Consider the following 25,255-nt stretch of genomic DNA (forward strand, 5'->3'; position numbering starts at 1 on the left):
GATTGGATACTGATACAAAATACCTATAATTATTTATCTATCCATTGTTGTAGTTAGTTGCCCTTGTTTTGGCTCTCATGGCAATCTTAATGTATAACAGAATTAAATGTTATACAGTCCTGCCCCATCTTCATAATCATTGGTATGTTTCAGTCCATTGTTTTGGGTTTTGTGTCAATCCATCTCATGGAGAGTTTCCCTTGTTTTTGCCGAACTTTGACCAACCACGATGTCTTTTTTCCAGCGATTGGTCGAAATGTGTCCAAAGTAAGCCAGCCAAAATCTTGCCACCCTTGCTTCTAAGTATTCTGGTCATATTTCTTCTAAGAGTGATTTATTCAGTCTTCTGGCAGTACATGGTATATCTAATTTTCCTCACCAATTCCACAGTTCAAATGAATCAATTCTTCTGTCCTCCTTTTTCATTGTCCAGCTTTTGTATGCCTATAAGGCAACTGAAAACTACGGCTTGGGTCAGGTGCACTTTAGTCATTGAAGTAACATCTTTGTTTTTTTTAGCACTTTAAAGAGGTCTTTCGCAACAGATATGCCCAATACAATAAATGTCATTCAGTTCCTAGGCTGCTGCTTCCACGTGCATTGATTGTTGACCCAAGTAGAATGAAATCCTTGACAACTTCAATTTCTTCATTTATTACGAAGTCTTATTGGTCTAGTCATGAGGATTTCTGTTTTCTTGACATTCAGGTGCAATCCATACTGAAGGCTGTAGTCTTTGACCTTGATTAGTAAGTGCTTCATGTCGTCTTCATTTTTGGCAGGCAAGGTTATGTTATCTGCATATTGCAAGTTGTTAAATGAGCCTTCCTCCAATCCTTCTGCATTCTTTTTCATATAGTCCAGCTTCTCAGATTAATTTGTTCAGCACAGAGACTAAATAAGTACGGTGAAAGGATACAACCCTGACGCACACCTTTTCCAATTCTGAACCATGCAGTATTCCCTGTTGTTTGAATGACTGCCTCTCCGTCCATGTACAGGATCCACAAGAGCACAATGAAGTGTTCTGGAATTCCTATTCTTTGTAACGTTACCCATAATCTGTTATAACCCACACAGTTGAATGCTTAGGCATAGTTGGTTCTGGTATTCTCTGCTTTCCATCAGGATCCATCTGACATCAGCAATGATATGCCCTCATTCCATGTCATCTTCTGACTCTGGCTTGAACTTCGGGCAGTTCCCTGTTGATACTTGGCTGTAGTCATTTTTTAATTATTGTCAGCAAAATACCTATATACCCAAGAGAATCAACATAAATGCTAAAAGAACTAAGAGTCCAATAAGGAAACAGATACAAAGGGAATATCAAAAAATTAGTAACTTTCTTATAAACAATATAGAAAAAAAACATTCACAATAGCACAAAAAATTATAGTTTAAACAAATCTAATGAGAAACATGCAAAACTATACAGAAGCAACTTTAAAACAATAATGACATGCATATAATAAAACCTATGTGGATGAAGAAATAAATCATACCTATGGTTACCTTGTTAGTACATTAGCAGAGGAATGGTTAAATAGACCACAATGCGTCTGTATTTTGGAATGCATAAGTTAAAAAAAAAAAAGAAACAATTAATTAGACCCACATGGAAAGTACCCAAGACATATTGAATACTGTCTGAAAAGCAAAAATAAGTATTTATAAATTTATTAAAATCCAAACATTTCTTTATATATAATAATAATATATATATATATATATTTTGGTATTGTATTCTAAGGCCTAAAATTCCATGTGCCACTTAGCCTAAGGCCCCAAAGGCCTAACTGTGAGTTCCTCTGCTCTCACTGGGTAAGCCCCCACCCAGCAGGAAAGCCTCCCCAACTAGCTAGTTTCCCTATCAGCTGAAGGAGAGGGCACTCCACCTGGTCCTCGACCTAACAAGTTTCACTTCCCTGCCAGTCTGCAGAATTATTCAAACAAGCCAATCACATCTTCCCATGAGAACCAGCAGTCACCCTTTTCTTCTTACTACAAAGCCTACTTCTCACATCCCCTTCTGGTTTCCTCTGCCCCCGGTGCAATCTCTGTGTGGCCTCGCATGGTCTGTGCTGTCCTTCTTCCCCCGGCTGTGAGTGCATGTGTCTAATAAACTCCTGCCAGCCTCATCTGTCCAGTGTTGGGTGTCATGTTTTCCGCCATCCTCAGAACCCTAGGGTGGGGCTCCCTCCCTCACCAACGGGGTGGAGAGGAGGTGGACAAAACACGTCTATATGCAAACCCATCGAAAAAGCTCTGGAAGTGTACACAGTAAGGGTACATCTTACGGGCAGGGAGGTTAAATTGTGAGGTGAAAGGGAATTTATTCTACATACACCCGTGTTTTAAAAAATTCTTAAAAGAAATTTAACCTTATATTATGTAACTTTTAAAAAATGGCAAGTTTAAGAAAATTCCAGAAAGGAATTCCCCACCTCTCTTTGAAGGTTTCTGTGCAATCTATTAGGGGACAGCTGGAACTAACTGCTTCGAAAACTTTCTATCCTGCTAATCTCACCATTCTTGTCATCCCTGGATATAATTCAAAATATAAACTCCTTCAGTCTCATTTTCAAATTATTTGTCCATCCACATCCCTGACCCAATCTTCCATTTTCCTATCTTACCTAACTTTACTACAATGCCCTCTGGAATGCCTCTCCTTGATTAAAAAAAAAAAAAAAACCCAAAACCCTTACTTCACTTCCTGGTTTTGACTGAATCCTCGATCTGAAGACTCTCTTTCACAGCCCCTCTACCCCACTTTTAAAGATGGTTTTGCTTATTTTACTGATTCCTACATTGACTGTGTTTCTAGGCTAGTAAGTCTTCCAATTCAGTTCGGCTCCTGCCATCCAACTAGGTAACTTCAGTTTCTGCACGAAGAACCTTTATTCTTCATCTTAAATCCTATTATCCCCGCCCCCCCCACCCCATGCTGGCTCTACCACGGAATCTGTAATTCAAAAACTTGTGTTATTTCCGATCCTTTCGTTTCTCCCTCCCTACAACTTCTCTTCAGCCTCCATAACCCCTCGCCTTCTTCCTCTCAACTCCATTCCTCGTGTCTCTACTTCTCGCCTGTTAAGCCTGGACTCCCCAGTCTGTCTCAAGCCCCTCCTTCCCTGCTCCCTAGCTGTCCCAGGAAAGCTCCTTTACTGACGAAATCCGCGGTCCAACTCCTCCACTCCCACCATACACCGCGCTCGGTTCACGGAAGAAACACATCAAAATGTTGACGGGAACTGACTCAAGGGCAATTGCATTTTAATATTTTTCATTTTCCTTAATTCCCAAACTTTCAACCACGAGCTCCTACTATTTTTATCTAAACTAGAGAGACAACTGACTTCTGGAAATGAGGCGGAAGTTCCCCACGGCCTCGCAGGGCATGACGGGCCGGGCGCGCGCGCGCGCGCGGGCACACGTGCGCGCGCCGAACAACGCCGCGGTGGCGCGCGGTCCCGGCGAACGTTGGTGCGCACGTGTCCTCGACGCAGCCTATTTCTCTGAAAGCGCAAGAGGCAAACGGTGTAGGCGCGTGCCTGGCGGAGCCATGTTTGTTGCGCACAGCATTGCTGCGGATCATAAAGATCTCATCCACGATGTTTCTTTCGACTTCCACGGGCGGCGAATGGCGACCTGCTCCAGTGACCAGAGCGTCAAGGTTTGCATGGCGTTTTGGCAGGGCCAAGCCGAGCCAGGAAGGAGGGAGGGATGAGAGCCTCAGCCTGGGCCGAGGAGAGAAAAGGCGGACGGTCGTGTGTGCGAGGGGCCTCTTGGGCTGTGTTCCGGGGAGGCTGGCGAGTCCGGGTCTTTGGCTCAGGCCCTGCCCAATGCGTACTGTGGGGGTCAGGCCGCCTCCGCGGGGCCGCGCTTCCGGGGCGCCTGCGTAGGAGTGTTCCGCAGTGTGGGCTTCCCCACGCGTGCGCGCTCCCGTGGTGCGCGGGTAGATGGGAGCCGGGCTCGTTAGTGGGCGAGGGCTTGTAAGAGGTTAACTTTTCCGAGGGCTTTGCGACGGGACCGGTAGGGAAGAATTTACATTGTTTTTTGGGCCTAATCTTCACCTGTGCAGAGGAAATGCACTTTTCATCGTGATGAAAGGACAAATACGTCCATTTATATATCCAATAATGTTCTGTATTTGCTGTGTAGAAAATGGAGTGTGTTAAAGTTCTTATGAACGTCTCTAGACTTATTTGACAAGCAAAATTTCTATGATTATGATATTTGGGGTTTAGAAACTTTAGAGATATAGTTTATAGAATAAATAATAATAGACGTGAAAGCTAGAGTGTGGATTGATTGATAATGAATTAACTATATAGTAGACCTTTTTGGGAACCAGTTCTTATATGTAATTGTGATAAACTGACCTACATGAATAGTCTAGGTATATTGGTTAAATATGTTTTGGGTTTATACCCTGTGGCAACGTTGTATGGGAAGGATGTTTTTCCAGGAAGAGTTATTAGGTGACAATAATACTGAATTATAGGCGTTCATATTTCATTTGTATTTTATTATTTTGTGGCCATATGTCCCTTTATTGAAGCGTATACTTTCTTACCGAAGGGATATATGTGTATATATACACACACACACACACTTTAAAAAAAGATTTTTTTTTGTGCTTTAAGTGAAAGTTTACAACTCAGGTGAGTCTCTCATACGAAACTTTATATAAAACCAAACCCAACCCAGTGCTGTCGAGTCGATTCCGACTCATAGCGACCCTATAGGACAGAGTAGAACTGCCCCATAGAGTTTCCAAGGAGCGCCTGTCGGATTCGAACTGCCGACCCTTTGGTTAGCAGCTGTAGCACTTAACCACTATGCCACCAGGGTTTCCACAAACTTTATATACACCTTGCTATATATTCCCAGTTGCTCCTCCCCTAATGAGACAGCACGTTCCTTCCCTCCACTCACTCTCCTTGTGTCCATTTGGCCAGTTCATGACTACCTCTGCCCTGTCATCTTCCCTCCAGACAGGAGATGCCCACGTAGTCTCTTGTGTACTTGATCCAAGAAGCTCACTCTTCACCAGTATCATTTTCTGTCCTGTAGTCCAGTCCAGTCCCTGTCTGAAGAGTTGGCTTTGGGAATGGTTCCTGTCTTGTGCCAACAGAAGGTCTGGGGACCATGACCTCTGGGTTCCTTCTAGTCTCAGACCATTAAGTCTGGTCTCTGCAAGAATTTGGGGTCTGCATCCCACTGCTCTCCTGTTCCCTCAGGGACTCTCTGTTGTGTTCCCTGTCAGGGCAGTCATCGGTTGTAGCCGGGCACCATTTAGTTCTTCGGGTCTCAGGCTAATGTAGTTTCTGGTTTATGTGGCCCTTTTTGTCTCTTGGGCTCATAATTACCTTGTGTCTTTGGTGTTCTTCATTCTCCTTTGCTCCAGGTGGGTTGGGACCAATTGATGCATCTTAGATGGCCACTTGCTAGTGTTTAAGACCCCAGATGCCACTCTCCAAAGTGAAATGCAGAATGTTTTCTTAGTAACTTTTATTATGCCAGTTGACTTAGATGTCCTCTGAAACCATGGTCCCCAAAACCCCGTCCCTGCTACACTGGCCTTCTAAGCGTTCAGTTTATTCAGGAAACTTCCTTGCTTTTTGTTCAGTCCATTTGTGCTGACCTCTCCTGTATTGACACACACATATTTTTTAAGAAATGTATTTTTTTTGTTGTTGAGAATATACACCAATTCTGTAGTGTCTACATGTACCATTTAGTGACATTGATTACATTCTTTGATTTGTGCCATCATTCTCACACTCCGTTTCTGAGTTGTCGTTCTCCTATTAACATAAATTCCCTGGCCCCTTAGGTTCTTACCTAATCTTTGGAGTTGCTGTTATCAATTCGATCCTGTATAGATAGTTCTTAAAGAGCATAATGCTCAAGGCAAATATTTTTTACCAGTTAAGCTAAACTATGGTTTGATTTTTAAGCTGACTTCAGGGGATATTTTTGTTTTGAGATTTAAATATTAGGGCAGTAGTTTTGGGGGCTTCATCCAACCTTTGTGGCTCCAGGACGTATGGAGTCCATGAGAATGTGAAATTCTTTTCTGCATTTCCTCCCTATTGATCAGGCTTCTTCTATAGAATCTTGGATCAAAGTTTTGAGTAATGATATCCAGGCACCATCCAGTTCTTCTGGTCTCATGGCAAAGGAAGCAGTACTTCATGGAGGCAATTAGCCACACATTCCACATCTTCCTCCTGTTCCTGACTCTCCTTGCTCTATTGCTCCAGGTGATTAGAGACCGATTGTTGTCCCTTGGATGGCTGCTTGCAAACTTTAAAGATCCCAGGCACTATGCAGTGAACTAGGAGGTAGAACAGAAGCACTAAAAATGTTATCAGGCCAGTGAACTGGGATGTACCATGAAACCATGACCCTAAACCTCCAGGCCGAGGAAACAAATCCCAGTACGTAAGCAGTCTCAGCACCTGCTTTTTTTTTCATTGTTGTAAATGTATCTGTCACATAATTCATGCCAGTTCAACATTTTACAGATGTACCAGTTATTGATAGCAATTACAATAATTGGCTGTGCAACCCTGCCTTTAATCAATGTGGTATTTCCATCACTCTTAACACCCTCTTCTCCCTACCCTGGTAACCACTAATAAACTTTGTTCCCTATACATTTACCTTGTCTTGTCATTTTATATAAATGAGGCCATACAATATTTGGCCTTTTGTGATTGTCTTTTTTCACTCAGCGTAATGTCTTCTGGCTCCATTCGTATTTTAGCATTATAAAGACTGCTACTGGCTGAATAGTATTTATGTATCAAGACTCCTACTGGCTGAATAATATTTATTCCATTGTATGTATGTACCACATTTTTATCCGTTCATCTGTTGATGGGCATTTAGGTTGTTTCCACCTTTTGGCTATTGTGAATGAATAGTGGTGTACAAGTCTCTTTTTGAGTCTGCTTTCAAGTCTTTTGGGCATATACCTAGGAGTTGAATTGTTGGTTCATACGTAATTCTGTTTTTAGTTTTTTCAGGAACTGCCACACTGTTTTCCACAACAGCTGTATCGTTTCACATTCCTACCAGCAGTAGGTAAGGGTCTCGGTTTCCCCACATCCTTGCCAACAGTCATTTTCTGTTTATTTATTTTTGTCTTAGCCATCCTAGTGAAAGTAAAATGGTATCTTCGTTGTAGTTTTGGTTTGCACTTGATGGCTAATGATGCTGAGCTGAGCATCTTTTCATGTGTTTGGCCACCATTTGAATATCTTCTTTGGTGAAGTGTCTTTGCAAGGCCTTTGCCCATTTTATGATTGGATTATTTGTCCTGTTAAGTTCTCAAAGTTTTATATATATATTTTGGTTATTAGATTCTTGTCAGACATACGGTTTCTGAAAATATTCTTCTAGTTGGTAACTGGTCTTTTCCATTTTTTAGTAAAGTCTTTTGATGAACAGAAGTTTTTAATTTCTGCGAGGTCCCGTTTATATGTTTTGTTTTTTGCTGTTAGTGCTTTTGTTAAAAGGTAGGCCTGACAGTGTTGTCCTTCCTTTTTCTTGTAAGAATTTTAGAGTTTTAGTCCTTAATCCATTTTGAATTTGTTTTTTATATGGTGTAAGGCATAGTACACGTGTATTTTTAATTGTGCAAGTAATATGCTTTTTTTTCTTTTTAGGAAGAGAAAAGAAATTAGCTATAGCCTCATTGGCCCACTGTGATGGTAAAGGTTGTGTGCGAACTTGGCTGGGTCATGATTTTCAGTAGCTTGGCAGATATAATGTAGTTTGGCAGCTATGTAATGATGTAATCATCTCCATCGTGAGCTCTACTATGAGCAGCCAATCCAATATATGTGGACTTTCTGGCAAGCCTAGTGGGCTTTCACTTACTCTAGATCTTGCATCTGGCTTCCGGTTCTTGGGACTTGAGCTACCAGCTTACCTGCTGATCTTGATATTTGTCAGCCTCTGCAACCTGTGAGCGAAAGGTCTGCCATCTTACCTGCTGATCTTGGATTTGTCAGCCACTGCAGCTGCGTCAGTTAGGAGAAGCCTCCATCCTGACCCATGGACTTGGAACTGTCCAGCCTCTACAGCCTTCACAGAAATATTTCTCTCCCTCTTTCATGTCTCTGTTTGTCTTTTCTCTCTGTATGTGTATTTACATATATATATATATATAAGGATGAGATTTCTAAATTGGTTCTCAAGTGTGATTAGTCTTAAAGATGTTGATGATTCTGCTTCCAGTAGCAAAGAGGGTACTGCTAATCCATGGCCTGAGGTGGCAATACAGAGACACAAAATATCACCACCAGTAGATCAGGTATTGGTGAGAGGTGAGGCTCTGGGTGATTGTATGTTTGATAACTTTCTACAGTTTTGTCAGGATGAGAAGTATAAGGAAGCTGGTCAGTTGATCCTACTTTTGCTAGACAAAGTGGTGAAAGAAAGAGATGAGCTCAGGGCTTCAGAGTCACAGCTCAAGTGCCACATAAATGACCTCAGAGTTTCCACTTTTGCCTTGAAAGGAAGCCGTATTTCTTGTAGTAAGAGAGATGATATTGCTGAAAACTAAACACAGAGTCTTATAGTAAGAGTGGTTGAATTACAATGCCATTTGCATTCCCAATCTCAAATGGTGTCTGAAGTTAAAGTGAGGGCATTGACTGGGAAGAAATGGGATCCTGAAACTTGGAATGGGGACGTGTGGGCACATAATCAGGATGCTGGGAGCACTAACCCAACCCAGTGCCGTCGAGTCAGTTCTGACTCATAGCGACCATATAGAACAGAGTAGAACTGCCCTGTAGAGTTTGAACACTAAGCCCCTAAAATTCTGTTGAATCACTCCTGCCAAAAGAGCCAGCCCTCTCGCTCCCATCTACAGAGATTATCTTTGTCTGTTAAGCTATCCTCCTCAGTAATAAAGTGTTAGCCCCTTCACCCCCATCTGATAAGATTAATCCAGCTGTGTCTGAAAAGCCTTTGTCTGCGTCATTGCCTGGGGCATTGGTTGAGGAAGATGCCTTACGAAAAGTTGCTGAATGTTCTCAGAACACATCCCCACTACCCATGTTTATTTCTAGACCTGTACCTAGACTTAAGTCCCAGTGAGCCCCAAAAGGTGAAGTATAAAGCATGACCTAGGAGGAGATACTCTATACTCCAAGAGAACTGTAGAGTTTTCTAATATATACAAACAGAAACCTGGGGAATATGTGTGAGAATGGCTGTGGAGGGTGTGGGATAATGGCGCAAAGAACATAAAGTTGAATCAGTCTGAGTGTATTGACGTGGACCCACTAAGTACAGATTCTTCATTCAGTGTTTCAGCAAGAGAGGTTAGGAAAGGATCTGATAGTATTTGGTTGGCTCGCCAAAGCAGTGGCCTGCACTAAATCATTTTGAAGTACCAGACCTGCGTTGGTATACTGTAGAAGAGCAAATTCAAAAGCTTAGAGAAATTGGCATGTTAGAGTGGATTTATCAGGCTAGCCCCACAGACCCACATCTGGAGTGCCTACCGGACACACCTTTTACCACACCTGTGAGGAACAAATTTGTGAAGGGAGTCCCAGCATCCTTGAAGACTGGCGTTGTTGCTATTTTATGTAGGTCAGATTTGGCAGTGGGAACTGTCATAACTGAATTAAGACACCTAACTACACTGGGACTAAGTGGACCCTGTGGTGGTAAGGGCCAAGTGGTGGCACTCAGTTGACAAAAACAAGGTGGACGTGATTACCATAATGGACAGTGGAGTGAGAGCAGTAATCAGAATAGTCTACCTCTTAACGGGGTTGGCTACTTAGTCATGGTGTCTGTAGAGAAAAATAGATAGGAAATCTACTAAATATTTACTTGATCTGTACAAGTGGAAGAATTCTAGGTCAAGTGAGGGGCACTCTAACTTGAATCACCAGAATAAGGAGTCACAGCCTCAATCAGTTATCAGACTTGAGCCAGTTTATGGACCCACAACTCTTTGAATGAAGGGGAGGCCAGGTCCCCTTGAGGAAGGACCCCACTGTGCTGCCAAAAATTTAAACAGTTGATCTTTGTCCTAGCCTTCCCCAAAGGCATTTACGGCCTTATAGGAGAGTGACTGTTCATTGCGGAAAAGGAAATAATCAGACTTCTTGGGGATTACTGGATACTGGCTCTGAACTGACGCTAATTCCAGGAGACCACAAATGTCACTGTGGCCCACCATTCAGAGTGGGGGCATATGGTGGTCAGGTTATTAATGGAGTCTTAGCTCATGGCTGTCTCACAGTAGATCCAGTGGGTCCCCAGACCTACTCTGTGTGATTTCCCCAGTTCCAGAATGCATAATTGGAATAGATATACTCAACAACTGGCAGAACCCATACACTGGATCTCTGACAAGTGGAGTAAGGGCTAGTATGGTAGGAAAAGCCAAGTGGAAGCCATTAGAACTATCCCTACTTAGGAAAATTGTAAACCAAAAGCAGTACAGCATTCCTGGTGGGATTGCAGAGATTGCTGCAACCATCAAGGACTTGAAGGATATAGGAGTGGTGATTCCCACCACATCCCCATTCAGCTTGCCCTTTTGGCCTGTGCAAAATGTAGATGGATCTTGGAGAATCACAGTGGATTATTGAACACTTAACCAGGTGGAGACTCCAATTCTAGCTACTGTTCCAGATGTAGTTTCATTGCTTGAGCAAATTAATGCATCTCCCGGTACATGATATGCAGCTATTGATTTGCTGTTGCCTTTTTTTCCATACCTGTTTTGAAGGCCCACCGGAAGAATTTTGCCTTCAGCTGGGAAGGTCAGTAATACACCTTTAGTGTCCTACCTCAGACCTACATCAACTCTCCAGCCCTATGTCATAATTTAGTCCATAGAGACCTTGATCACCTTTCCCTTCCACAAGATGTCACACTAGTCATTACATGGATGATATGTTGAGTGGACCCAGTAAGTAAGAAGTTTCAGCGACTCTGGACTTACTGGTAAAACATTTACATGTTAAAACCGATGCCACTGAGTCAATTCCGACTCATAGCAACCCTGTAGGACAGAGTAGAACTCCTGTATTCATAGCTGGTGAATTCAAACTGCTGACCTTTTTGGTTAGCAGCTGAGCTCTTAAGCACTTCGCCATCAGGGCTCCATTTGCGTGCTAGAGGCTGGGAAATTAATCCGAAATTAATCTGGGAAATTAATGCCTTCCATGTCAGTGAAATTTCTAGGGGTCCTGTGGGGCCTTTCGAGGTATTTCTTACAAAGTGAAGGGTAAGTTATTGCATTTAGCTCTTCGACTAGAAAGTAGGCATATTACCTTGTGGACCTCTGGATTTTGGAGGCAGCGTATGCCTCATTTAGATGTGCTACTCCGGCCTATTTATCAAGTGACTTGAAAAGCTGCTAATACTGAGTGGAACCCAGAACATGAGATGGCTCTGCAACAGGGTCAGGCTGCTGTAGAATCCACTTTCCCTGTTCGGCCATATGGTCTGGCCGATCCAGTGGTGCTTGAAGTGTCAGTGGCAGGTAGAGATGCTATTTGGAGTCTTTGGCAGACCCCTTTGGTGAATCACAGCATAGACCCTTTGGATTTTGGAGAAAAGCCCTGTCAAGCCCTGTCATCCTCTGCAGATAACTACTCCTTTTGAGAAACAGCCTTTGGCTTGTTACTGGGCCTTAGTAGAGACTGAATGCATAACCATAGGATATCAAGTCACCATGTGGCCTGAGCTGTCCATCATGAACTGGGTGTTGTCTGACCCACAGAGTCATAAAGTTGGACGTGCACAGCAGCACTTTATTACACTGTCAGTGAGAGTATTGATTTGATAGCATCATTGCCCACATCAGGCATTGTCAGGCATTGTCGTTACGTATTTTAATAGGTTCAACAGGCATCTTGTTACTGTAATCTGAATTTTTTTCTGATGGTGGTGTTCAATATTTTGTGCTACCCTTGCTTTTATATAATCTTAATTGTTTTTATTACCTACTAGAACGTGGGTTCCTTGATCCCTTGGTGTAGCTTAGTGCCTAACACATTCAAACTTCTCAATAAATAGTTGATTGAGTGAACATGTACTTGCTAGTTGTATTCTTATGTGAATTTTATGTTTATATTGTGGTAGAATGAATTCCTTCATATGGCCTTTTGCCTTGGTTCTGCGGAGAAAAAAAACAAAAACCCTACCTTTGGAGAGTTTTCCCTGTAAGCTCTGAGAAATTATTACCGTTTCTATTTCTAGCTTTTTAAGGAAGTGCCAAATTGATTTCCAAAATGGTTGTACCATTTTACATTTCCACCAACAGTGTTTAAGTGTTCCAGTCTCTCCACAACCTTTCCAACACTTATTATTTTGTGTTTTTTAGATTAATGCCTGCCTTGTTGGAGTGAGATGGAATCTCATTGTAGTTTTGATTTGCATTTCTATAATGGCTAATGATTGTGAGCCTTTCCTCATGTATCTGTTAGCTACTTGAATATCTTCTTTAATGAAGTGCTTGTTCATATCCTTTCCCGTTTTTTAAATTGGGTTATTTTTCTTTTTGTTGTTGAATTTTTGCAGTATCATGTAGATTTTAGAGATCAGACCCTGATCAGAAATGTCATAGCTAAAAACTTTTTCCCGATCTGTAGGTAATCTTTTTAGTCTTTGGTGAAGTCTTTAGATGAGCAAAGGTGTTTGATTTTTAGGAGCTCCCAGTTACCTAGTTTCTCTTCTGGTGTTTGTGCATTGTTGGTAATGTGTTGTATACTGCTTATGCCATGTAGTAGGGCTGCTAGCATTGTCCCTATTTTTTCTTCCATGATCTTTATCATTTCAGATTTTATATTTAGGTCTTTGATCCATTTTGAGCTTGTTTTTGTGTATGGCATGAGGTGTGGGTCTTGTTTCATTTTTTTTGCAGGTGAATATCCAGTTATGCCAGCACCATTTATTAAAAAGACAGTCCTTTTTCCCATTTAACTGACTTTGGGCCTTTGTCAAATATCAGCTGCTCATACGTGGATCGATTTATGTCTGGATTCTTAATTCTATTCCATTGGTCTGTGTGTCTGTTGTTGTCCAGTACCATGCTGTTTTAACTACAGTGGCAGTATAATAGGCTCTAAAATCAGGTTGTGTGAGGCCTTCCACTTTGTTCTTCTTTTCAGTAATGCTTTACTTATCCAGGGTCTCTTTCCCTTCCATATGAAGTTGGTGACTTGTTTTGCCATCTCATTAAAAAATGTCATTGGTGTTTGGATTGGGATTGCATTGTATCTATAGATCTCTTTGGATAGAATAGACATTTGTAAATATTGTAAACAATGTTAAGTTTTCCTGTCCATGAGCAAGGTATGTTTTTCCACTTATGTAGGTCTCTTCTGGTTTCTTGCAGAAATGTCTTGTATTGTCCTTTGTATAGGCCTTTTACATCTCTAGTTAGATTTATTCCTAAGTATTTTATCTTTTTGGGGCTATTGTAAACGGTATTTATTTGGTGATTTCCTCTTTGATGCTGTTTTTGTTAGTATAGAAGAATCCAACTCATTTATGTATGTTTATCTTGTATCCTGATGGTCTGCTAAACTCTTCTTTTAGTTTCAGTAGTTTTCTTGAGGATTCCTTAGGTTTTCCTGTGTAGAAGATCATGTCGCTTGCAAATAGAGATACTTTTAGCTCTTCTTTGCCAATTTGGATGCCCTTTATTTCTTTATCTAGCCTAATTGCTCTGGCTTGGACCTCCAGCATAGTATTGAGTAAGAGTGGTGATAAAGGGCATCCTTGTCTGGTTTCTGTTCTCAAAGGGAAAGCTTTTACACTGTCTCCATTTAGGATGATGTTGGCTGTTGGCTTTGTATAAATGCCCTTTATTATGTTGAGGAATTTTCCTTCTATTCCTATTTTGCTGAGGGTTTTTATCATGTGTTGGACTTCGTCAAGTGCCTTTTCTGCATCAATTGATAAAATCATGTAGTTCTTGTCTTCTGTTTTATTTATGTGATGGATTACATTGATTGTTTTTCTAATGTTGAACCATCCCTGCATTCCTGGTATGAATCCCACTTGGTCGTGGTGAATTATTTTTTTTTGATATATTGTTGAATTATATTTGCTAGAATTTTGTTGAGAATTTTTGCGTCTATATTCATGAGGGATATTGGTCTATAGTTTTCTTTTTTTTGTGATGTCTTTACCTGGAAACCCTGGTGGCATAGTGGTTAAGTGCTATGCTGCTAACCAAAAGGTCGGCAGTTCGAATCCACCAGGCGCTACTTGGAAACTCTATGGGGCAGTCCTACTCTGTCCTATAGGGTCGCTATGAGTTGGAATTGACTCAACAGCAGTGGGTTTTTTTTAACCTATTTTGGTATCAGAGATATGTTGGCTTCATAGAATGAGTTTGGGAGTATTCCATCCTTTTCTGTACTCTGAAATACCTTCAGTAGTAATGGTGTTAACTCTTCTCTGAAAGTTTGGTAGAATTTTCCAGTGAGGCCGTCAGTTCCAGGGCTTTTTTTTTTCTTGGGAGTTTTAAAATTACTATTTCAGTCTCTCCTTTTGATATGGGGTTATTTAGTTGTTCTACCTCTATTTGTGTTAGATTAGGTACATAGTGTGTTTCTAGAAATTTGTCTATTTCCTCTAGATTTTCAAATTGTTAAGAGTACAGTTTTTCATAGTATCATGTTATGATTCTTTTAATTTCAGTTGGGTCTGTTGTGATATCGCCCATCTCATTCTTACTTGGGTTATTTGCTTCCTCTCCTGTTTTTTTTTTTTTTTTTGTCATTCTGACCAGTGTTTTATCGATTTTGTCAGTCTTTTCAAAGAACAAGCTATTGGTCTTGTTAACTCTTTTCAATTGTTTTTCTATTCTCTATTTCATTTAATTCTGCTCTGAGTTTTATTATTTGCTTTCTTCTGGTTCCTGAGAGTTTCTTTTGTTGCTTTCTTTCTATTTATTCAAGTTGTAGGGATAGCTCTTTGATTTTGGCCCTTCTTTTTCGATATGTGCATTTATTCCTATAAATTGGCCTCTGAGCACTGCATTCGCTATGTCCCAAAGGTTCTGATAGGAAGTGTTTTCATTCTCGTTGGACTCTATGAATTTCTTTGTTCCATCCTTAATTTCTTCTATAATCCAGTTGTTTTTGAGCAAGTTGTTGTTCAGTTTCCATGTGTTTGATTTCTTTTCCCTGTTTTTTTCTGTTATTGATTTCTAGTTTTATGGTCAGAGAAGATGCTTTGTAATATTTCTATGTTTGGATTCTGTTAAGTTTTGCTTTATGACCTAATATGTGGCCTATTCTAGAGGATGTTCCATGTATGTTGGAAAAAAAGGTATACTTGGCTGCTGTTGGGTGGAGAGTTCTGTATATGTCTTTGAGGTCTAGTTGGTTGATTATGGCATTTAGATCTTCCGTCTCTTTACTGAGCTTCTTTCTGGATGTTCTGTCCTTCACTGAAAGTGGTGTTGAAGTCTCCTACTGTTATTGTGGAGCTGTCTATCTGACTTTTCAATGCTGTCAGAGTTTGTTTTTGTATCTTGGAGCCCTGTAGTTAGGTGTATAAATATTTTTTGTGGTCATATCCTATTGGTGTCTTGTCCCTTTAATCATTATATAGTGTCCTTCCTTATCCTTTGTGGTGGATTTAACTTTAAGGTCTGTTTCGTCAGAAATTAGTATTGCCACTCGTGCTCTTTTTTGGTTGTTATTTGCTTGATGTATTTTTTTCCACTTTTTGAGTTTTAATTTTTCATGTCTTTAAGTCTGAGGTGTGTCTTTTGTAGGCAGCAGATAGATGAATCTTGTTTTTTTAATCCATTCTCTTTTTCCTGGTGCATTTAGTCCATTTACATTCAGTGTGATTATGGATAGGTATGAGTTTAGGGTTTTCATTTTGATATATTCTTTTTTGGTGCTGCTGACAGTTTCTTTATTTCCCTGAATTTTTTGTACTGAGTAGTTTTTCCTTATAAATTGTGTTCTCTTTTTCATTGTTGCTGAGTCAGTATGTTTTTCTTGTATTTTATTTTTACGTGTAGAATTGTTAGTCTCCTTGTGGTTATGTTATTATTTACGCCTACAATTCTAAGTTTAAACCAAACTTTTATCTCCCTATATCACCTTGACTTCCTCACCATGTGAAAGATCTATGATCGCATTATTTAGTCCATCTTTATTGATTTAATGTTGTCATCTTTTACATAATAATAACATCGCTGTTTCCCTGTCTTGAGCATTTTTTTTAAGATCTCAGTTTATTTTTGTGATTTCCCTATCAGCATTGATACATGGTTTCTCTGTACTGTATTCTAGTTTTGGATTGTTATCTGGTGTTAATTGATTTTTAACCAGAGAACTCCCTTTAGTATTTCTTGTAGTTTTGGTTTGGTTTTCGCAAATTCCCTAATTTATCTGGGAATGTCCTAATTTCGCCTTCATATTTGAGAGACAGTTTTGCTGGGTATAAGATTCTCAGCTGGCAATTTTTTTCCTTCAAGGTTTTATATATGTCATCCCATTGCCTTCTTGCCTGAGTGGTTTCTGCTGAGTAGTCTGAGCTTATTCTTCTTGACTTTCCTTTGTAGATGACTTGTTGTTTATCCCTAGCTGCTTTTAAAATTTTCTCTTTATCTTTGGTTTTGGCAAGCTTGATTATACTGTGTCTTGGTGACTTTCTTTTGCGACCTATGTAATTTGGGTTTTGATGAGCATCTTGGATAGATGTCTTTTCATCTTTCAAAATATCAGGGAAGTTTTCTGCCAACAAATCTTTTACAATTCTCTCCGTATTTTCTGTTTTCCCTCCCTGTTCTGGTCCTCCAGTCACTCAGGTTATTTCTCTTGATAGAGTCCCACATGATTCTTAGGGTTTCTTCATTTTTAAAAAATCTTCCATCTGCTTTTTCTTTGAATATATTGTTTCCCTGTGTTTTATCTTCAATTTGCTATTTCTGACTTCAGTTCCCCAGTTTTGCTCCTTTTACTTTCTATTGAGTTGTCTAATTATAACATTTTATTGTTAATCTTCTGAATTTCCAATTGCTGTCTCTCTGTTGATTTTTGCAGCCTATTACATTTTTTATTATACTCTTGATTAATCTTAATTTCCTCAGCTGCTTTACCTGTGTGCTCCTTGGCTTGTTCTGCATTTTGCCTGACTCCTTCCTGATCCCTTGAAGAGTTCCGAATGTTAGTCTTTTGTAGGCTACATCTGGTAATTCCAGGAATACTTCATCTGGAAGATTCCTTGATTCTTTGTTTTGGCAATTTGGTGAAGCGATCACCGTGTGCTTCGTTATGTGATTTGATATTGACTGTTGCCTCCGAGCCAGCTATAAGTTATTAAAAAAAAAAAAAAATTACTTAATTTTATGTTCGCTCACTGTGTCTTAGCTTCTTGCTTTTTTTGTTTTGATATATCCAGATAGGCTACTCCAGTGAGCTAACTTGATTTTTGGAGACTTTGAAGCACAAATGTCCTGTTACCAGATGGCTAGAGCTGTTACCAGGTATATGATCCTAGGAGTCCATTCACTATTCTTGTATAGATTCAGCTCAGGTGTCCAGGTAGTTGGTCACCAAGTTTGTGATCAGGCTCTCACCTGAGATCTTAGAGGAGCTGTGGTGATTGGTGTATGCATAGGTTTCTGGTTGCAGTAGGAGGTCCCACTCCAAGTGTCTGTGAGGAAGATGTGTCCTTGTTCTCTATAGTGCACAGGTAGGTGGGCTCTGCAGCCATACCATAGACACCCAGTGCTTTTAACTGTGAGCCCTGGGAGACATCATTTATCCTTGGAGACCTGTTGCAGGGGGCGAGGTGGTGTGCGTGGAGCCATCAGTCCTTAGGCCCCTGATGTGGGTAGGCGTGGACCCTGTTTCATAGGCAGAGCGGTATCAAACATCAAAAACCTTCCTCTTCACCACACAGCTGGGACAGATAAAGTCAGACCTCAAGCACCTACACCCCTGCAGTGTAACATATAAGAGCCTAGTTGCTGAAATTGGGCCATCTGGGAGCATGCAGGGGTGAAAGACATTCAAAGTCTGTGGACTGCTTGTTCTTGAACAGGAGCACTTCTGTTCTAAATTCCCAGATCAGAGGAGCTAGCAGATTATTTTTCCCGCATTTGTTAATTTGTTCCTTTTCTAAGGCTGGGAGAATGGCTCAGGGAGTGCAGCAGGACCTGCCTCAGGCCCAGGGTAATTGACTGCCACTGTAGCTGGTTCAGGGCAGAGGAAGGAGGGATCAGATAGATGGGACAGAGTTCTTTCAAAAGGGAGAGCTATTAGATCCATGTAGTAAATTAGATGAAATCACTTATCTTGTGCCGAGAGCACTGTTTTTTCCCTGATTCCAGAGGTGTGTGTTGATTCTGTGCCGCAGGCTTAGCCCCGCCGTGGTCACTCCAGGGAATCATGGCTGTACCACTTCACTCGCCTTCTTTTGCTGAGGTAACTGCATCCCGAGCGCTACCACCAGCCCCGCCGTGGGCACGCCAAGGGATCAGGGCTGCACCACTTTGCTTGCCTTCTTTTGCTGAAGTAACTGTGTCCTGAACACTACTGCCAGCCGCGCCACAGTCGCGCCAGGGGATCGGGGCTGAGGAGTGCCGGGTTCTTGCTGAGTCAGGTCTGGCAACTCCTCGCTGCTTCTGCACTGTCTCTCCCTCCACCTGCAACCCATTCTGATTTATTTATTTTTTTTGGTTTAATTTTTTCTTTTTTAAATTTTATTGTGCTTTAAGTGAAAGTTTACAAACCAAGTCAGTCTCTCCTACAAAAATTTATATACACCTTGCTATGTATTCCTAGTTGCTTTCCCCGCAATGAGACAACACACCCTGTCCCTCCACTTGCTGTTTTTGTGTCCATTTGGCCAGCTTCTGACTCCCTCTGCCCTCTTATCTCCTCTCCAGACAGGATGTGCCCACACAGTCTCTCATGTGTCTACTTGATCAAAGAATCTCACTCTTCACCGGTATCATTTTCTGCCCATAGTCTAGTCCAATCCCTGTCTGAAGAGTTGGCTTTGGGAATGGTTCCTGTCTTGGGCTAACAAAAGGTCTGGGGACCATTACCTCTGGGGTCTTTCTAGTCTCAGTTGGACCATTAAGTCTGGTCTTTCTACAAGAGTTTGAGGCCTGCATCCCACTGCTCTCCTGCTCCGTCAGGGGTTCTCTGTTGTGTTCCCTGTGAGGCAGTCATTGGTTTTAGCTGGGCACCATCTAGTTCTTCTGGTCTCAGGCTGATATAGTCTCTGGTTTATGTGGCCCGTTCTGTCTGTTGGGCTCACAGTTACCTTGTGTCTTTGGTGTACTTCGTTCTCCTATGCTCCAGGTGGGATGAGACCAGTCGATGCATCTTAGATGGCCACTTACTAGCATTTAAGGCTCTGGATGCCACTTTCCATTTAGCCATTCCGATTTCTTAGCCTTGCCTTTGATGTTCAGGGTTCCTAGCTTGTCATATACATAATCGATTCCCTTGTTTTTTCGGGACTTTGTTGTAAGAGGGACCACCCGAAGCCTCTGACTACTCCACCATCTTGGCCTCACCCCTGTAGCCCTGTCCCCTCTTTCCTGTCTTTTTAACAATGTTTTGCTTTTTTCATGTATTTCTTCATGCATTCCTTGACGTCATCCCACAAGTCTTCTGGTCTTTGGTCATTAGTGTTAAGTATCACATTTATTCTGGACATTGTCTCTAAATTCGCTTGGGATATAAGCAAGGTCATACTTTGAATCTCATGGACTTGTTTTAATTTTCTTCAGTTTCAACTTGAACTTGTATATGAGCAACCAGTTGTTCTGCAGTTGTACCCTGGTCTTGTTCTTACTGATAATATTGTGCTCCTTCCTCATCTGTTTCCACAGATGTAGTTGATTTGATTCCTCTGTAGTACATATGGTGAGGTTCACATGTGTAGTAGTTATATATAATTTATTCATCGTAAATACCTTTTTTCAACTATGTAAATGACAACTGTATTAGCAAATAGTGGTTTGAAGTTCTGCCCAATAGGTTATAGCCACTTGTCTGCATAAAGAGTCAACCCACAGAGATGATCAGAGGCAAGGAGAAGTTAGAAGAGAGAAGCAAAGAGAGAGAAGGAGAGAGAGAGCTGAGCACCTTTGGGCAGAAGGCTTGCTAGTGGAGCACTTTTAAAGTGCTGTAATATGGGTCAAGGTGTGTTTAACACTGAAGAGTGCCAGAGACCAGAAAGCGAGCCCAGTGGCACACACAGCTGAGAGGGTCGTGCATGGCCATGAGGAGCCCTATTCTGAGGGGGTATGTGTGGCTGAGAGAGCTGCCTTACACTGAAGGGAGAAATGTGCTCTTCACTTTGGGGGAGTCTTCCTTTTTTGGTTTTCTAACTCCATGTGTTTTCAGATTTCATTATAATACCGTCTGTGCTTCCTGTCACTGATCTTGAGTTGTAGCCTGTTCCTTCCAAAATGCCCCTGTTTCTATTACTGCTTCCCAGTTGATCCTGATCCGATGTTGTAGCCTTTTACTTCCCTGATAAACCATATAGCTGTAAGTGCAGTTCGTGAGTTCTGTGAGACGTTGCAGTAAATTACCCATCCCAACAGAAAGAGAAGAAGAGAGCTGAGGGGAGGGAGAGAGGTTGATGTCAGAGATGAGGGGAGTGGTAGTGCAGCTTGGAGAAGCTGGCAGTCTGGGACGTGTTTAACCTCTGCCTCGTAGGAACCAGGTTTGTGCTGTTTTTTATTAATGAAATAATACATTTAGGTGGTGTTAGAATGGTGGGGTCTGCCTCATTGACATATGTGGTTTTGGAAAAAGGATAAGTGGGAGGAGGATGAGATCTTTGGCTTCTCAATGGGAGAAAAAACACCTGTGGTTTAAAACAGCTAGTTACATTGCAGTTACAAAGGCAGAAGCTATTCATGGGAGATAAGTGGTGGATCCAGCTCCCAAGAAACTGGCTTGCTGGAAGAATAAGGAAATAGAGTAATAAGGAAAGGGCAGTTTACACAATTCCTTTGTTGATGTTATTGGTAATAACTGCAGTGGCAGGGAAGGAAAATGTAGGGGTGAATTGTAGCACTAAACCAAGTCCAGATCCAATCTGATCAGAGTTACAACTGGTGATATCAGGGCCTGATCCGGAAAGGGAAAATCGTGTTGAAATGACAAGGGGTACCTATCTTAGTCATCTAGTGCTGCTAGTGATGCTGTAACAGAAATACCACAAGTGGATGTCTTTAACAAAGAGAAATTTATTCTGTCACAGTCTAGGAGGCTAGCTCCAGGGGCAAGGCCTTGTCATCAATCTTCCTCTGCTCTAGAAGCTTCTCAGTACAGGGACCCAGGGTCCAAAGGAAGTGTTATTCTCCTGGCTCTTGTTTTATGCTTGCTTTTCTCTTTTATATCTCAGGAGAGATTGGCTTAAGACACAACCTAATCTTGTAGATTGAGTCGAGCCTCAATAACATAGCTGCCTCTAATCCTATCTCATTAACTTCATTGAGATAGGATTTACAACACTTAGGGAAATCAAGTCAGTTGCTAAAATGCTGGACGATCACACAATACTGGGAATCAAGACCTAGCCAAGTTGACAGATATTTTGGGGGGACACAATTCAATCCATGACATTACCCTTACGACTGTTGGTCACCAAGAAGGGAGTTTTTGGAGGGAGATGGACAAAACCAAAAAACTACTGAAACGAGGGGGTATAGTGTAAAGGAGTTGTTTCAGTTTGTAGATCAATACCTTCAGCTTCCTGAGGAACTGTTACTAAAATAAATTGTGAGAGGGACTAATTTAGAGAAAGTCTTTATAGTTTTGAATGCTGCACAATGAAAGAATTATGTTTGGGTTGATGGAAGACCCGCAGCTTAGTGTGTGAAACAGTCACGACTGGCCATACAAGATTGAGTTACATGTCAGGCTTTCTTGGAGGGGACAGCCAGGCTTGTGGATGGGATAAAATTCAAGGTGAAGTTTGTTTATCCTGAGAAGGGAGGCTGCCCCTTTCCCCCTGTAAATACCAAATGGAATGTTCCAGAAGAATCAGCTGATGTGCCACTTATGCAAGCAATGCCAGATTGGCTTTATGGGAGTCAGGATAGCTATCTGTTGAGTATGCCCTTACAGCAAAAAAACAAAAAACAATCCCATTGCCTTCGAGTCAATGCCGATTCATAGTGACCCTATGGGACAGAGTAGAACTGCCCCATAGGGTTTCCACAGCTGTAATCTTTATGGAAACAGACTGGCACATCTTTTTCAAGTGGAGCAGCTGGTGGATTTGAACTGCCAACCTTTCAATTAACAGCCGAGTGCTTTAACCAGTGTGCCACCAGGGCTCCCTACAGAGGGCCTGTTACACAAGTCCTAGTAAATACAGTGATCAAGGGCCCCCTTCTGCATGGGCACGTCATGTAACCTTACTATTGCAAAACAGAGGAACTGTCTAAGAAGCTTTGTTGAGTCTGTTGGGATAGCTTCCCCTCATGGAGCTTGCAAAAGCAAATTCAATAAGGGTTATTACTAGGTGTAAAAATGGCACGGGGGAAGCCTCTGAGCTCTCTAACTTCAAAAGGAGGAAGGAGAATCAGATCAACAGCCCAAGGCTGATTCCTGAGACAAAGGTGAGACGTGCCTTCAACGCTCCCTCCCATGGCACTCTCTACTCTGCTGAGTTTGATAACTCCTTGCAATGGCCAGACACAACTTACAGACAGTACTTAGAATTTTAGGGTTTATTAGGGAAGTAACAGATTACAATTCAGGTTCAGGAACACTCAGGATGCAGTTTTTCCATTAGGACAACCTCTTCTAAGCTGTGCAGTCTCTCTTGCTGGCCCTTGGCCTCTGCCCTGCTTGGGCAAGTGTTACAAAGGTCTTTTAGATCTGTTGGTAACTGCCCTGAGGAACTCTACCAGTAAGCCTTTACCAGAAGGCCCTATGTGGGTCAGCAAACCCTGCTCCACCAAATGCCTGGAGGCACCCTACTTCACTGGCAGGTCTCCTGCCCAAAGGCACTCAGCTTTATCACTCCCTGGGCGTCTGGCCCACTGCGCTCATCTGCTGTCCTCCTGGTTCTGCTGCTGCTGTTTCTCTGCCACTGCTCCTCCATTGAAAACCCTGGTGGGTTAGTGGTTAAGTGCTACAGCTGCTAACCAAAGGGTCGGCAGTTCGAATCCTCCAGGCGCTCCTTGGAAACTCTATGGGGTAGTTCTACTCTGTCCTATAGGGTCGCTATGAGTTAGAATCGACTCGACGGTACTGGGTTTTGGCTCCTCCACTGCTTCTCGCCCTCTTCAGTGTTATAGCTTTCTCTTTCTATCTCTTGGTTCCAGGATCATCTTAGCGTGGGGATCTTGGGTCCAAAAGATGCGCTGTACTCCTGGCTCTTCTTTCTTGGTGGTGGTGTGATCCTCCCTTTCGCATCTGGGATGGCTCATTTTAAGCGTAATGGGATGGCAAAACTGACCAATCCCTTTGTTAGGGTTCCATAGACCTTACTTGCTTTGTCCCACCCCCTCAGGGTGCCATGAGCTTTGTTTGCATTATTAGCAAGCTATCCAGGCCCTTGGTGGGCCACAATTAACCTTATTTATATAGGAACCCTTGGTGGTATAGCGGTTAAGAGCTACAGCTGCTAACCAAAAGGTCAGCAGTTCAGATCTACCAGGTGCTCCTTGGAAACTCTGTGGGGCAGTTCTGCTCTGTCCTGTAGGGTCACTATGAGTCAGAATCGACTTGACAGCGGTGGGTTTTTTGATGTAGTCCTACCCAGTCACTTGGGTGGGAGTTACAAGACCATGGCAAGAAAGGCCATATAAAAGGAATCCATTGCACTGTACCAGGAATACGAAAAAAGAAGGGAAAGAAAAAGAGACTTACTGCCCTTACTCCCCTGTCCCCCACAGGAATGAAATTTTTGAATGGTTACTAAGAAATGGGATGAATATAGTGGACATTGATGGAGTTAAGATGGAGGTTCTAGTGTAGCACTACAGGAGGTTGGGTGGACCATCAAAACCCCTGCTGGTTCCCTGACATTAAAGAGGTCTAAACAAGTCTCTTCTATTCACCCCATTTGGGAGGAATTTAATGATGGGCAGCAGAGATGCCTCCAGTCAATCAAGATAAGGAAAATATGTTTAACATCCTTTGCCCATATGCTGATTTTAGCCTTACAGTTTTTGTATTAATTTGTAGGAATTCTTCATGTAAATATCTGCCTTTTATTTTCTTATAGGTCTGGGATAAAAGTGAAAATGGGGATTGGCATTGTACTGCTAGTTGGAAGGTTAGTATTTATTTTTATAGTGATTTAAAAAACTTTTGAAATGTTTACTATTTATTTGGTAGTATCAATGACTTGGCTGTTCAACTCTGAATTATAAAATTTATTATTTTTTTTTAAAAGAGTGTTACACATTTTCAGTATTAAAGTAGCATAAATGTGTTTAAGAAAATCTGTAACCCCACAACATTCTAACTGTTCTTAGCATTTCAGCATATTTCTTTCTTGCTTTTTTCCTTTATGTTTTTTTAAGTTGTCATCTTTTATTTTTTTCCGGTTTTGGTTGAGTTGATCCTGACCCATAGTGACTCTATGTGTGTCAGGGTAGAACTGTGGTCAGTAGAATTTTCAATGGCTGATTTTTCGGGAAGTAGATCGGCAGGACTTTCTCCTGAGACATGTCTGGGTAAACTTGAACTTCCAGCCTTTCAGTTAGCAGCTGAACACATTAATTAACCGTTTGCACTATCCAGGGTCTCCTGTGATCTTTCATACGTACCTGAAAACCCAAAGCTGCTGCCGTCAAGTTAATTCTGACTCATAGCAACCCTACAGGACAGAGTGGAACTGCCCCACAGGGTTTCCAAGGAGCGCCTGGTAGATTTGAACTGCCAACCTTTTGGTTAGCAGCCAAGCTCTTAACCGCTCCGCCACCAGGGTTTCCCATACATACTTAGTTTTATTTTTATTGTGGTAAATAGGTAGCAAAACATTTGCCATTTCCATAGTCTTCACATATGCAGTTCAGTGCCATTATGTTCTTCTTGTTGTTTTCACATTACCAGTAACCATTCCCGAATGTTTCTGTCACCCTTAACAGAAGCTAAGTGTGAAGTATCCCACTTGCCCCCACTTTCTTTTTCGTAGCTTATTCTGGTAGAATTTTGCATACCTTACAGGGGATGAATTTCAAGTATATAGCTCACTGAGCTTTAGTACATTTATACAGTTGTGCAGA

At 41.7% G+C, this 25,255-nt stretch overlaps 1 protein-coding gene across 4 annotated transcripts in view; it reads left to right on the forward strand.

Annotated features, from left to right (window-relative positions):
* The first annotated feature begins 3,472 nt into the window (after positions 1–3,472).
* The window catches only part of SEH1L (SEH1 like nucleoporin), a 91,748-nt gene continuing 69,965 nt past the window's right edge, over positions 3,473–25,255 (forward strand). Inside the window, exons 1-2 of one of the 4 annotated variants that reach the window (XM_003406392.4) lie at positions 3,473–3,679; positions 24,250–24,300. In XM_003406392.4, coding sequence (XP_003406440.1) covers positions 3,569–3,679; positions 24,250–24,300 — 162 coding nt within the window. In that variant the 5' untranslated portion in view covers positions 3,473–3,568. The remainder of the gene's footprint in view (positions 3,680–24,249; positions 24,301–25,255) is intronic. The other 3 variants (XM_064294757.1, XM_023544008.2, XM_010586873.3) reach the window with 3 other exon arrangements.

Source organism: Loxodonta africana, chromosome 11 (assembly GCF_030014295.1).
Source record: "Loxodonta africana isolate mLoxAfr1 chromosome 11, mLoxAfr1.hap2, whole genome shotgun sequence".
NCBI lineage: Eukaryota > Metazoa > Chordata > Mammalia > Proboscidea > Elephantidae > Loxodonta > Loxodonta africana.